This window comes from Mizuhopecten yessoensis, unplaced genomic scaffold, assembly GCF_002113885.1.
Source record: "Mizuhopecten yessoensis strain PY_sf001 unplaced genomic scaffold, ASM211388v2 scaffold4583, whole genome shotgun sequence".
In the NCBI taxonomy this organism is placed as follows: Eukaryota; Metazoa; Mollusca; class Bivalvia; order Pectinida; family Pectinidae; genus Mizuhopecten; species Mizuhopecten yessoensis.
The window spans coordinates 727,909-743,193 of record NW_018405619.1 but is presented as its reverse complement, the minus strand read 5'-3'; the positions used below and the strand labels follow the sequence as shown (position 1 = coordinate 743,193).

Here is a 15,285-nt window from a genome sequence, read left to right as displayed (position 1 = left end):
AATGTACTGTATTATCCAGTGAATATACCCATGTCATATTTGTTTGTGTATTAACCCATGTAATATGACCTATAAGCTCTGTGATTGGTTGTAAGTTTCAATTGTTTTAATTGTGACGTCACGCCTAGGACAAGTACATGACGTCACAGACTTACGCACTTGAGTCAAAATTGTCGTTTTGCACGAATAAATGCCACATATCTTGATTATGTGATAAAAAGGATCTTACACTCATTTTCATTTCATATGAAATTCATGAAAATTGTCACGTTTTTTTCATTTTAGCTCGCCTAAATTGAAAAATTCTTTGACTTGTTTCATAAATCTCATATGAAATGGAAACTCATGTAAGATGTAAGATCCTATAGATATTTTTAGATATATTTGCTGGAAGGAATTGGACTCACAGAGAATGAGTCTGGCCAGGAAGGGTTTGTCGCCATTGACAGCCGCTGCATGCATCTGTGTGACATGCTCAAGTTGCTGGGAGATGCCCTCATCAGTTGTACTGATGGCACCACTGGGCATGTCATCCTGAAACAGGAAGTACATACAAATATAGGAATGACAAAAAGAAGAAATGTCCTTCAGGAAAAGCAATTATCAAAATCTAACATTATTGCACCCTTACTGTACTTAGTGTTGAAAATGTGTACATATTTATGGAAGAAATTTTGGCAAACCAAATGCTGTTTGGAATGAAATTGTACAGAGAAAGAATAATTTGAATAAGAATAGTCCAGAGGATCCCTGTCCCACTACATTGTGTTTTTTCCTATTTGCAGTTACCTCCCCTTAACTTTCGTTTAGATATAACTGTAGCGCAGTTGGGCCGTGGCACTTCTGTCTATGGTATATCATCAATCTAAAGTCCAGGGTTTGAATCCTAGTTTAGCCTCGATGGTAATGTTTTACATTCAGAACACTGTTTTTTTATTATATTTTGTTTACATTGCAATATAACTATTCCTGATAAAAGTGAATGGTCCTCACCCTTGTGTCACATCCCTAATTGAATACAGGAAGTGCCTATATCATGATGAAGGAATGAGCCCAAAAGCTTGGACTTACACTGCGGTCACATCTTACGGTCATGCACGTAGTTGACCATAGTGGGGGATGACTGTAGTTTACTGTAGTAGGCCGTAGGCGACCTTAGTTAAATGTATTAAACGTAGTTAGACGTAGTTCAACATAGTTATAAACCTTAATTAAGGGAGTCACTCATCAGCACCCTAGTTGACCCTAGTTGATGCTAGTTAACCGTACTTAATAGTACTGTGAACGTACTTCTAGTCCAACCCTAGTAGTTGTCCCTATTTGACCCGACTTGACCGTATTATTAACCTTAAGCTTAGTGCCATGTTACTACGGTCAACTACGGTAAACACTACTGTCAACGGGTCAATTACGGTCAACTAGGGTCTACATTCAAAATACAGTCACAGTAGGGTCTTGGCATCCAAACTCACCATAGAGATATTTTGAACATGTTGAAAATTTTTGGGCTAACCCACGCCAAATCATTGGTTTCTTGAAGTTCAAACTACATTGAACTAGTACGTCTAACTACTTCTAACTACGTCTTACTACATTTAATACAATTAACCAAGGTCACCTATGGTCTACTACAATCAACTACGGTCACCCCCTACTACGGTCAACTATGTAAACGTCCGTGACCGTAAGATGTGACCGCGAGATGTGACCGCGGCTTAATTTGTTATGTTCCTTGTAGAAACTTTGTAATAGTCATTTACATATAGTATCATATTTAATCTTGTCTCTAATCCATTCAGAAAAGAACTGATTCCAAAGATGTATTAAACAACCTTTTTATGCAAAACAAAGACCGAGATTTAAGGATTTTTTTAAAATCTGAAAAAAAAAGGTAATTTGAATTCATTATGCCTATATCATGGTCCATGTAACATTTATCAATTATATCAAACAAATAAATCTCATTTCAATCATTTTCTCTTTGTAAGTTTAGATTTTCAGTAAAAAATTGATATATAACAAAACAATTACAAAATTGTTTGGATTTTCAGATTTTTTTCACATTATAACCACCAAATCTCTAAACTCATTAACACTGGGGTTTTTTTTGTTTTTTTTATTATTTTGATTGAATCTAAATTTAAAACACAAAATAATAATTTATAATTACTACACAGATGCATTTTTGAGCTAAATGTTATTACATATAAACTGTTAGGCTGGAATGTCAATAATTCAAGGAGTTAGTATAGTTTGTACAGCTTTTTTTTTGTTGAACAAACAATACTCGGAGTTGTATCAATTATCACTACGAAATCTACGATAAATTATTCACAGGTAGATACAGGTCGTCAATTACAGGTAACTAATCTAATCTACCTGAATACCTGTACAAAGGTATGTGTTCATTAGTAGCTCAGACAGGTAAATATAGCTTGCTAACACACAAGAGGGCCGTGTATATTAGGGTGGTATTCAAGTATAGGTTCAAATGTTTCCATATATCTATACCAGTATACACCTGCAGGGGTCAATCGTTTATGTATATAGGTGTATGTGTATTGCAATTACCAGGTATGTACACCTGACCACACCAGGTATGTAGTGGACCGCCCAGAAACCCCTTCTAAATAAGTCTGCAATGTGTAGACAGAGCAAATTTTAACTGTCTTATACTGTAAAGTTAAGTCCTTGTATTTATATAAATATATAATAAAAACATCTCACAGTTTCTGACACATTTAAACAAGACATGTTCATAATGTGTACTTCAATTTGCAAATTTAAGTCACCCTTGTGAAAATTTAGAGTTGCTTGTGCAATCACAAAAAATAAAGAGTTTATAGTTTTACATCTACTAGTACAACAACATTTTTCAGATTTTTCAAATTTCAGAAAATTTATTCAAAATCAGGTGTTTCTATTCTCATAAGAATTCCTAGTATAAGTGATCATTGACATATGTCAGCCAATTTGTAACTCATTTTTATCTTGCATAATTATGAAATGAAAAAATTGAAATGTGCAAAAAAACAAAACTGTCTATCATTCAATGTTAATCATTGGTGTCTACAAAAGTAAAAAGTATCGTGAATCAATGATATTAAACTTCACATCTGTATCCTCCCCTGGCTTTCAAGCTCCTTTAATTTCTGACTGATAATGCTGATGCGTTGTATCTACAATAATATTCCTACATATTCCTAGTAAAACTAAATTATCTACAGTGGTCTTGACATTTGACCTTTCAACTTGAAAAGAAATACCAATGGAGCATCTTTGGTAAGGAAGCTGTGTAGAAAAATAGACTTTTATAATTGTCCAATTGAGTTATTTTATGGAAAGATATTACATTGTATCTATTTATAGCAATAGTGAAACTGATCTTTGATCTTCAGACATGAAAAGCAATATTCCTAAAGCAAGCACTTTCTTTGAGAAAGCAGTCTATGAAGTTTAAGTGTTTTTCGGTCAACAAGAAATTGCGCTAATGAGCACAAACCAATTTTCTTCTTATAGAAGTGGTGACCTTGACCTTTAAACTTTTGATCAAAATAGTAATCCCAAGCAAGCACTTAGGTCAAAAAGTAATGTATGAAGTTTGAGTGTTAAAGGTATATGCACCCATCAATTATTACACAAGAACCTATTTTCTTTTTATAATACCAGTTACTTTGGCCTTTGACCTTCACATCTGAAAGCTATCCTAAGCTTGCACATTTCATGTGAAAACAGTATATGAAGTTTGAGTGATTCAGCCTACAGGAACGACAGCTATTAAGCACAAACCAAAATTTCTATTTATAAAAGCAATGACCTTGACCTTAAGCCTTTAGACCTGAAAAGCAAGTCCAAGTAAGTGCTTTCTATGAGGAAGCCAAATTATTTGAAGTTTGAGTAGATTTGAATCACAGTTATTGTGTGTAAACAAAGTTGGGACAGACAGACAAAAACGTTTTCCCATACGATCTTGATTGGGGGGATAACAAAAGCTGATGAATATGCCATCATGTTCAAAAATGCATTGGGCATAGAAAGGTGAGTTCCATGTCTTTTTGTAGGAAAGCAAAAATAACCAGTGTTTGTCTAAGTCTTTTAAAATGGAGGTCAAAAGTATTCAAATTTTCAAAAACATTGAAATCACATACACATGATATTTCTTTCAAATATTCAGGGTCATTTTCTTGTTCATTTTGATGTGATATTTAAACAAACACTGAATAAAGTCATACATGTATATCAGGACAAAATGTCCTGTCATTTCAGACAATTTTACCTGCATGCACGCATACAACCATGAAAAAAACCTTCATGTCTCAAAGCAAGACTTGGTAAACTTGATGATATCATGAACATACAGGATTTGCAATATGAAAATGTTCTTCCTCAAGGATGGCCTGAAATCATGAAACTGGAGCTCAGTAATACATGTATTACAATGAATACAGTATCTAATACATGTATTACAATGAATACAGTATCTAATACATGTATTACAATGAATGCGGTATCTAGTGCCATGTATTACAATGAATGCAGTATCTAGTGCCATGTCATGGAGAGTTTTGGTACATTTGTTCACCTCATTGGATTTAAAACCCACCGGCGTTTAATACCGGAGTGATCTATATTTAAATATTGTAACACTGACACAAAGGAATTTTAAATCCCTATAGAATATCCTTACAAGATTGACTTGATGGCCTTTAAACACTTTTTTATGTTTATTTAAACCATTGTTGCTTGCTAACCTTACAAATACCGTAGTAGTCACAGGGTTACAGCGAGTATACTACACGGAGCACGGCACACGTACATAACATGTTCAACAAAACACAGTGCATGTCATTAACAGTGACAAATGCATATATCAAAGTTACACACTTAATATGATGTTTCACAAGTTGTATTAGCGCTTTACCCAAAGGGCCTGTTAGTTGATTTTTATTGACATGTAAATAAATTATACCTTGCATTGGAGACAAAACTAAACAGTTAAATTATAATATTTAGGCAAAAGTTTTACAGAATGTTACAACTGTCTTTCTGATATTGTTGAAATTATTTTTGCTGTTGATTCTGAATTTGTATTTTAAACAGACTTAATTGATAACCCACTGTTCATAAAAAGCTGTTTTAAATATTTATTTCAAAGTTGAGAAATTCACATATAAATCATTCCATCTTGCATATATGCATGCATAAAATATGTCAAAGAGCACTGGAAAACCAAAGTAACAGCAAACTGCATGATTTTACAAAAATATATCGAATGGGTTAACTCATTTACCTCTGAAGATACACTTGAACTCTTCCTATACAAAAGTTGGAATAGTTCATCATGAAATTTGAGGGGTGAATGAATTTATATACATTCATCATGTCATTTACATGAATACTGGATGTAAATGTTAAATACACCATATCACTGTTTGCCTAAACCTGACCAACCATAAAATAAAGCCAATACTCAAAATCTTAAATGAAATTTTGAGGATTATTTCATTTTAATGTTAAATTTTCAAATTCTACCATTTAGTCAATTGTCTGTTAATGCTTAACAATTTTGTTTTATCCAAAACATTGAAAATGTTTACACCTGACAATGAAAAATATCAAAGCATGCATTACCTATCAAAACATAGTATTAAAACCCGAGTACCAAAGTGACATTTGTCTGACAAAATAAATTATTTTCCTTTCCTACCTTTCCAAATTTGAATTGCTACCTGGGTTTTAAAACTACCGGTATTGGCCTGATATTCATTATGCAGGTTAATATTATTTAGAGTTTCTTAGAGTTAGTTTCCAGTACAGGGCCTCTATAGTTCCTATCCACTGGACTTGATCGTTGTATCGCACCGAACTTGAAGTCCGCTTTCAATCGGTGCTCTAAAGTTATATAATTTTACCTGATTTTTCCAGCATTTATCTAGTCTATTCTTAAATGAATTTAAGGATCGTGCGTTTACTACCTCTGATGGTAAATTATTCCAATTGTTCACCACTCTGACTGTAAACTAGTTCTTTCTTTTATATATGTTACAGCTTGTTGTGGGTATATCTTACACGAGTGGCCTCTGCTGCTGTTTCTTTCCGTTACATTGTTCCACATTTTGATAAATCGCTGTCGTATATATTTCCTGTATTATCTTGAATGTTTCGATCATTTCTGCACGGTGTCATGTATATTATTAGATATCATGGAATTATGGGTGATTATAATCATACCTGGGAGTCTGTTTGGCCATTTGGCCCTGATACTGTTGTCATCTCATTTCCTGAAATCTGAAAAAAAAAAAAAAGATTAAAAACAAGTTGATTAAATGATGTTTAATTTAATCTGACAGATAGCCCCTCAGATATTTATTTAGTAGTTCACAATTTGGCATAATCTTCCCAGATATCAAAAATCCTTTGAATATCAAACGTTCTCCGCCATTAATAAAGTTCAGGTAAATGGCACCATTGCACTGGTTATAATACAATGTCATCCGATTGAGTTAGGATGTAATTATTTTTTCGCTAAGTTTGAGATACACCAGTAGGTGGCGCTATTGGTGGTATGTGCACATGCAAACGGGCTGAGTTGTTACCTATGGGTGTCATTCAGGTGACACAGGTAACAAGGAACAGACATGTATCTCTAAGGGGTATTTAAATATTGAGATAAATAGGTTTGGAATTATATGATGGTGTGTGAGATGTATATTATTGTGTAATTGTGTTTATTAATCGTGGTGGTTATAAATAAACATCAGTCGGTACCCATGTCGCTGGGAAATACAGTTTTTATTTTTGTGTTGTTTATCCTATTGGATAACAAAGGAGGGAGTTTCGTAGAAGAATGCTACTTCAGAGTCATTGGGATGTTTCACTTGGAGTACGCTCCCATGTATATATATATAGAAGATGAAACTATAAAAAAACAAAAAAAACAGGGACCATATTCATGAAACCGTTCTCATGTTCAAGCATGGATTTTGTGCTCAAATCTAATTTCTTGTTCAAGATATAAATTATTTAAAAAATCTTGCTAACTGTCCAAAAACACCGTATGTTGGCTCTTTCTGCATATCAACGCAATTTTGTCAATATGATGTTTATAACAGAACTTTGTAAATAAATTCAAATTCAAATTTTCACTTTCAATGAGGCCAAAAATGACCCTTAATGCCCCAAGTCTTTTTATAAGCACTTTCAATTGTATAACCATATATATGGAGAAATATGTAAAGTATTGCTTCCTGTTTTGTGACCTCTATAATGAATGATATAGTGTTAGCAATGTCTGAGTTTTTAATGTAAATCTACAGATGCCCCCCCCCCATATCAAAGGTTTACAGAGTGACTGACATTATCGGAGAAACATTTACACAAACATACACCAACATATTTCTGGAGTGTAACTGTTTGATGCAAACTTAAACCTACTTTATCAATAACCTCCATACACAGAGAAAGCTATCTCAATCAAATGCAAACACACTACGATATATTCCATTTCAAGCCCGACATTTTTTATTGAATTTCCTCAGATCGGTGGTGGGTAATGTATAAGTACGCCGGTGAACTTTTAACTAAAGTGTACATGTTTCCCGTGTCTACCAATGTAAACAATGAATTTGTTTTCATTCTGATTGAGATAAACGAGTTTGTTGAGAAATACTATGGACGATAAAAAGCTAGATTTGTAAAACGCCACGGGCACAGCAGAATACATCAGTACCACCATTTGTGTTTAATCCTCTGACAGTGACTGTAAACAGTCTGCCGCGCTGTATACATCAGTACCACCATTTGTGTTTAATCCTCTGACAGTGATTGTAAACAGTCTGCACAGCTGCATAAATCAGTACCACCATCTGTGTTTAATCCTCTGACAGTAACTGTACACAGTCTGCACAAATGTCAACATTGGCATCACTGTCTGTGTTTAACTCTACTGCATTATAGTCTGCTTAGCTGTATAAATCAGTACCACCATTTTGCGTTACCCTGTCACAGACATGTGTGTCATTCCATTCCATGAATAAAAGCAACACTGTTCTTACACTGTCTTTGATGGTCTCACCTGCTTAAGCTGTCGTGTAATGTAATAGACCTTAATATAAACTTTCAAGAGCCCTAGCCGAGTCAGTAGAAAGCAGCTAGCATTTTTTTACCAGGGCAACATCCCGCCCCCCCCAGGAAAGAACTTGTCCGGAGTCTTCGTCTTCCATGGGTTATAGCGATTCCTTTGCAAGAATTGCTAGATCTGTTTTTGTCATTCCTTTCTGGGTTCCTACTTGGTTGCCAATGTAACAGAGGCCATTTTTTGTCAATGCCTCCACTAGGAGACAAACGCAGGACCTCTGGTGAGCTAAAGAGAAATTTTCCCTGACAGAGTCGGTAGGAAACGGCTAGTATTTTGTACCTGGGTGACATTAGACGTCATAAATAGTAAATACGTAGCATATTTCCTTTCCTTTTCAGGTCAAACTTTTGGGGAAACATCTGTCTGTTAATTTTGTGATTTAATAATATGATTAAAAGAATATTAACTTGTTTGTATTCAATATATGTTATATTTGTGAAACTTGCTTATGCACTTTTTATGAAAATGTTGTAAAATTCAAACTTGTTTAAGACACATTATATTTCCCCACCGAATCATTACCAGTTTTTATTTGAAAGATTGTAATAGTTTTGAAAAGATTTTGCAGAAGTCTGTTTCAAGTCCATAATAATGCAGATCTGTTCTGTCAAAGTCATAACTATGATCAATTTTTTTTTTTAGAAGAATATTTTAATTTGGTTGATATATATATGAATTTTAAAATCTAATAAATAAATGTCATGAACCAAAACATTACTACAAGAAAGACATGCAGGGTATTGGAGATTACATGTATAACAATCAGCATTTGTTATATTGAAAGGTTTGACAGTGATTAAGAACAAATGATTTGTTAATGAAGAAGAAAACAAAAGAAAATAATTACAGGTAGCATGGCCTCCTCATACCCATGTTGGTACGACTTGTGCATTCTCCGACGTAGACAGCAGATACATGTCAGATGGGACATCATTACAGCCCCTGACCAAGGTCAAAGGTCAATACTATTGACCCTTGTCCCAATAAAACCTGTGATCTACTTGTGAAAGTAGGAATGCTATATATTGCACTAATTACTTACATAATATTTTTTCTAGTTTAACTTTTGTATATTACATCATACTGATAAATTCGACCTCTGAATTAGTAATGTGATCCCTGCATTTCTTGAAAGGCTGGAAAAGTCTTTAACAAGAGATGTCTCTCTTACGGGACAATAGACGAACATATCTAGATAAGTACGATAAACAGTTATATTGTAATCTTCTAAACTTAACATCTTGTATAAGTGGCTAAATTTTGTTTGACAGATGTAAGTGCAGGAATCTGAACCCTTCAGAGTGATCAACATCAGTCTCCATCTTTGTAAACACCGAAATACTTCCGAAACATTCTGACAACGTAAAGTTCCTCTTTCAACACAGATCCACAACAAACTCCCTCCTAGCACTAGCCACTTCCTGTAGCTCCGCATAAAAATTCCAAAAATTTCTCACAGAAAAAAATGTTAAATTCAAGAATAAATATTCAAAAGTAAAGATGTCTTATATTTCTGTTTATCTTTGAATTGTCCAATCTTGTTTAGTTTGTTTTGCAAACTAAAATAAAATAAAAGGAACATAGCTACCTACAGTCTGTTCTGTTTTTCTAGTTTCCACTAAAACTACCAACAGATGATCATAGTCAAGCCCCTTTTCTGATATATATTATACTGGTTCTGCTGCTGAGCAGCTCATCTTCCTGTGCTATATATAGATATTTTTGCCATGGGGAGCATGGCACCAATCAAGCTCCTATTGTATCAAGTATTGTCAGCTTTGTATAATAAGCTTCACATCAAATCTCTTTAAATCATTTTTTCACATGTTTATACAATGAAATAGGATTGAATACTTTAATTCAGAACCACTAGTCCATCTGCACATTTCACAAGTCTCAGACTATTGGGCCAGCCTTATTTTTAGCATTGAATGTACAATGGAATATGATTTGATGTGAAGATTGTGGCAACACTAAGTGAAATATAGAAGCTTGGAAAAATATCAGATCGTTATTGCTTTCAATATTTTTATACAGAATACATTACATTAAACTGCAAGAAGTCCACTGACCCATCTAACAATTATCAATGCTAAGAAGTTTGAAAATTTTGGAAGGAAACAATGTTCAGCAAACTATTTACTGATTTACATGGTGGACAAAGTCATACAAGAGGGTTCCATTTATATATTTCTGGTTGAGGGGAGGGGGCCTATTTTATGTTTTGAATGGTTATGTTGTTCAATGTCCTCTTAACAGCTATGGTCATTTAAGGATGTGCAAGATTTTGAGGGTATGGAAACGCAAGAGTTCCTGGAGAAAAACCACCAACCTATGGCCCCACATAAGTCTTGAACCTGTGACCAAGTGGTGGAGGGCTAGTGATAGCAGAATGGCAGACCCCTCTGCGGCCCCTAATTTGTTTGGGTGGGTTTTTTTTTTTGGGGGGGGGGGGGGGGTGGGGGGAGGGGTGAACGATAAGTTACAACAGAAGAGGAGGGACCAAGTACATTGAAAGGGTTCCATTAATAAACCTGGTTTTATGATCAGGTGGGGGTGGGGAGGGACGTTTTCTTTGGGGTAGTAATAACAAAATTTGTGAAGCAGATAACTCAAACCAATATTAACAATAGCATTTTACCGGTAAGTCGACATTCCCTCACAAGTGTGACGTTGTATAATGATACTTTGTAAGAGCGAGGGAGACAGCTAAAGGTAGAATGGAGCGGCTAATATAAAGGGGGGTAGGTGTATCAAAAACATAAGTTGTACAATGATACTGGGAGTTGGGATGGAATTACAGGGGACAGTTTATAAAATATTACAGGGAATAGGGCCAGTTCATCAGAAAAAAATAATATATTATATAGACAGCTACAGCAAACATTTATGGAATTGTAAAATACTTGTCTTATAATAATATAAATAGACAGCTGTGATCACATGTGTATAGGAACTATTAAATTAAACATCAAAAACCTTAATACAAAGTTTTAGTTTACATACATTGTGTTAGAATACACTAAATTTATTTATGTATTTACCAACTCAGTTAGTTATTATTGTTAACAGCTAGTGTTGACTTTTATATTGACAAAGATTACCAGTGGTATTAGTAAAATACCTCCAAGTTCATTGGCTTTAAGTCAATACAACCTGCCAAAGATCCACTATAATGTTCTGTAATTTCTCCGAAGGGTTGTTAGCATAAGAGTTGTAAGTGAATTTGACATAAAGAACAAAGACAGATACATGTATTGATATCTCCGACCTTTAAAGTTCAATTTCAAAAAGAAAAAGAAACATGGAAAAGCAGGAGAAATAATATGAATTATTATAAATTATCTTATAAAATGATTAAATTCTTTAAACAACTATTAAACAACCCTGCGAAGATTCAACCATAATACCTCGACACATAACTTTATCCGTATCCATATACACATTACTGGTAAGAGGCCTTCGGTACATATAAATAGCATTATTAAATACCCTGTGTCAACTTTTATCCTTTTATTCAGCACATAGAAAGGGCAGCTTATAATTGACATTAAGGACTTACAGTCAAGCCATAAATTCACTTATTGAATTGAGAACATCCTTGGAGAGTTAAACATAGTATACCTGTAAAATATGGTAATTTATGTAGATATTTGTCTGTTGTTTTGTACCCTGAACACAGAAGTGATGTGTGTGCTCCAGTACTAGATTTTGTTTTCATTCTTCGCTACTTCTGCCTGTGTATACATATACATTACTATGATACACCTAAGCAGCCGGGTAATATAGGTATGGGACCTTCCGAGGCAGGAAGATTGTATCTCAAGGGGCAATCATCATCTCTGGGTTATATAATATACTGTTTATAGGAACTAGGGCTGCAACAATATATTGTATCGTATTTAAATACTTTCTTGAGTACGGTGTATCACATCGAATTATTTTGTTTGCCTGTATCGCGATACAATAACAGTACTAAAATTAATATTGATATTTTTTTGGTTAAACTCTAAAAAAAATGTGAACTTTCTTTCAGTAAATGTAAACACTGAATCTGTAATTTATAGTCCTAAGCAGTAGGGGTGTCACAATACACCAAGAGTGTATCAAGATATATTGCAATACAGAATGAATGTATTGCGATATGTATCCTGATATATTGTCATAGGAAGGATATGCTAAATTTTATAATAAGTTGTTGTCAGAATGTTATTAAACTTAATCATATATAATATGGATTACATAGATTTAAGATTTTTGTCAAACCAACCATCGATTACAAAATTTGAACTATTAAAAGCCTGATTTATGCTTGTCTGTTAGAATTTGTAGCAATTTGCATATCTGTTAGAATTTGTAGTAATTTGCAAAGTTAAAACACCAAAGCAGATACATAAAAATATGCTTTTGTAAAATATTGCGATACAGCAATATTTCATCTCTGTATTGTGGTACGATACAATATACCCGTGTATTGCGATATACCTGATTTCCGATATATTGTGACAGCCCTTACTAAGCAGCCATGTGCTGGCTTGAAGTAAAAGTAATTAAGTAATGATGTCAACATTGCAGCTAGAAATAAATATATCAGGGTCTGCTGCTCTACACTTGCCAGTATGGCAAGGAATTAGACTTGATATCATGAATCAATCTAATGAAAACTCCATAAATTAATATCTGTCCAACTACAATGACTAAAATTGATTGTCAATTTTGCAGTCGATTAATTAATTTATTGGCCTAACTGACCAATATTGGACAAAGTCAATTAATGGGAACACAACTTTAACAATGTATTAGTACAAGGTCCTACTGATTTCATTTGTTCAGCTGTTTTAATTTTAAATTTTACACTCTAATTGGGGAAAATTGAACAATTACAAAACAAACGTTTGACCTCAGGAACAGGCCTCCAATCAGTTTAAAATGCAGTTACAGTTTTTTCTAATCGAACATTTTAATCAGGAAATAAGTCATTTTGTTTTAAACATAGGAGAGAACTGAGACATGGACAAAAAAGCCTGTATAAGGCCAAAAGGACATAATATTTATTTACATGATAATGTAATCTCATACAATTTTATCTTTGCTGTATTCTAAGAGAGGAACATTTTTGAAATGTACATCTTTATTTTTTTGACATTCTTACATTCTTTTTTTCCCTTTTCTTTTTTTTGCCAATCCAACAATTGAATGAACATAAACAAGAAGGTTCAACATCGGGTATCTTTTGTGGACTTATGGGGCTTGATTTATACCAAGTGAGCAATTCTTCAATTAAATAACTACCGTTTTGAGAATTATTTTTGAAATCTATAACAGTACTATAATTTAATGCACACCAGTTGATTCCCCAAGTCTTATTTTAAAGTTAACATGACAAAACCATTTACAATTTAGATTGAATTCCTCTTATATCTACCTGTTCTTATGAAGGTGATAAGGTTGACTGATATGAAGCTGGAACGAGCAGGTTTATATTCACAAATGTAAACATTCGATCTATGCTAACTGTACACTGTACGCTTTAGATCTACTGTTCAAACTCTACGTATGTTGTTTTTGTGAATACATTTTTTCCTATAAGCTTTCTAGCAATGTGAATAAATTCAGTACAACACAGAAGCAAAAATAACACTCCTGTTTACTATGCCAAGACTATTATATATCGATTTATCTCCATGTACGTACGTTATATACCGGGACACGCTACATGTATTAGTTTGTTTATGCAGTAAAACTCTCGTGATAAATTTGGATTATGTATCATAAGATATTTTTAATGATCTTACCTTTGAATCCGTATGGTTCTTTTCCCCCATGAAACACACTGTCGCGTGTACACACTCACTCTGATGTCATACTTGAGTTCACAATTATAAATGTCAAAAAATCCGCCATGCTTTGGCCGCCATGTTGTTGTTATACAGAAACCATGGAGGTGATGAAAGACCTTTTTTGATTGGTCTATAAGCTTATTACGTCACGGGAACCTGTTTAGATGGCGGCAAATTCAATTAGCCTGTTGCCAATTACAAACTAATACTAATATTATGTGTACTTAACTGATTTAGTTTATTGTTTATTATTGACTTATTAAACGGTAAACATTATACTTAGAAATAATTATCTCAAATCTTTATAAGTATGTAGTCTAATACAAGAGCCTGACCGATTGGTTTTAACTAGGTATGTATTTCATTGTTACGATTAATTAATGTTCATATCCCCCTTTTGACCCTTTCATGTTTTTTGACAGATATATTTGCTACTTTACTACAAAGAAAGAATTATCTGTAACAATAAAGAACGCATTAGTCATTCAGGTGTTATCCCTATTGGTATCAGTGACCATTTTTTAACATACTGTACCAGAAAAAACCAGCAAAGGTGTTTTTAACAGGCACAATAATGTAACTATACGTTCAACCAAAAACTATGACAAAGATGTATTTGTTAAGAAATTAGCTGAATCCAACTGGGAAGAATTTGTTAATGGTAAAGAGGTAAACAAGTCATGGACCACTTTTTGTAATATATTTATGATGGTACGCGATGAATTTGCCCCAGTAAAAGAGGTTCGCATTCAAAAGTCGTACTTAACATAAACAACAAAAATTGCCATGATGGATTTTCTATTGCCAATTATTTTAACTTATATTTTATAACTATTGCTGCCAAACTTGTGGAAAGACTGCCAAGCTGTAAAAGGATTTACAATACTACTTCTTATTTATTTAGAGGCTTTTACTTAAAAAGAAAACATATTCATTTGAAACATATTAATGAATCATTTGTGTATAAAGAACTTTGTAATCTTAAAACTGCTAAAAGTACAGGCCTGGATGGCATTCCTGCTCGCTTTCTTAAAGATGCAGCATCAATATTAAAATTACAATTACTTTTCTGATAAATACATCTATATCTGAGGGTAAAGTCCCTGAAGGAATGAAAATGGCAAAAATAAACCACTATTCAAAAAATGTGACAGATTAAAGGCTGAAAACTATCGACCAGTCAGTATTCTCTGCATTGTATCAAAAATACTTGAGAAGGCAGTATAAAAACAACTGGAAACATACCTTATTTCATATAATTTATTATATGAACACCAATCAGGATTTAGAACATCTCATTCAACTGAT

The 15,285-nt window shown here is 33.6% G+C and overlaps 1 protein-coding gene across 5 annotated transcripts in view; it reads right to left on the bottom strand.

Moving 5' to 3' along the window:
* Positions 1-14,047, bottom strand: part of LOC110449349 (inversin-like) — a 73,732-nt gene extending 59,685 nt beyond the window's left edge. For 4 of the 5 annotated variants that reach the window (XM_021496152.1, XM_021496154.1, XM_021496153.1 and 1 more), the window contains exons 1-3: positions 8,985-9,539; positions 6,232-6,288; positions 408-534 (exon numbers count right to left, since the gene is read on the bottom strand). In XM_021496152.1, coding sequence (XP_021351827.1) covers positions 408-534; positions 6,232-6,288; positions 8,985-9,071 — 271 coding nt within the window. In that variant the 5' untranslated portion in view covers positions 9,072-9,539. Of the gene's footprint in view, positions 1-407; positions 535-6,231; positions 6,289-8,984; positions 9,540-13,932 lie in introns of those variants that run through there. The other variant, XM_021496155.1, reaches the window with a different exon arrangement.
* Positions 14,048-15,285: the final 1,238 nt, after the last annotated feature.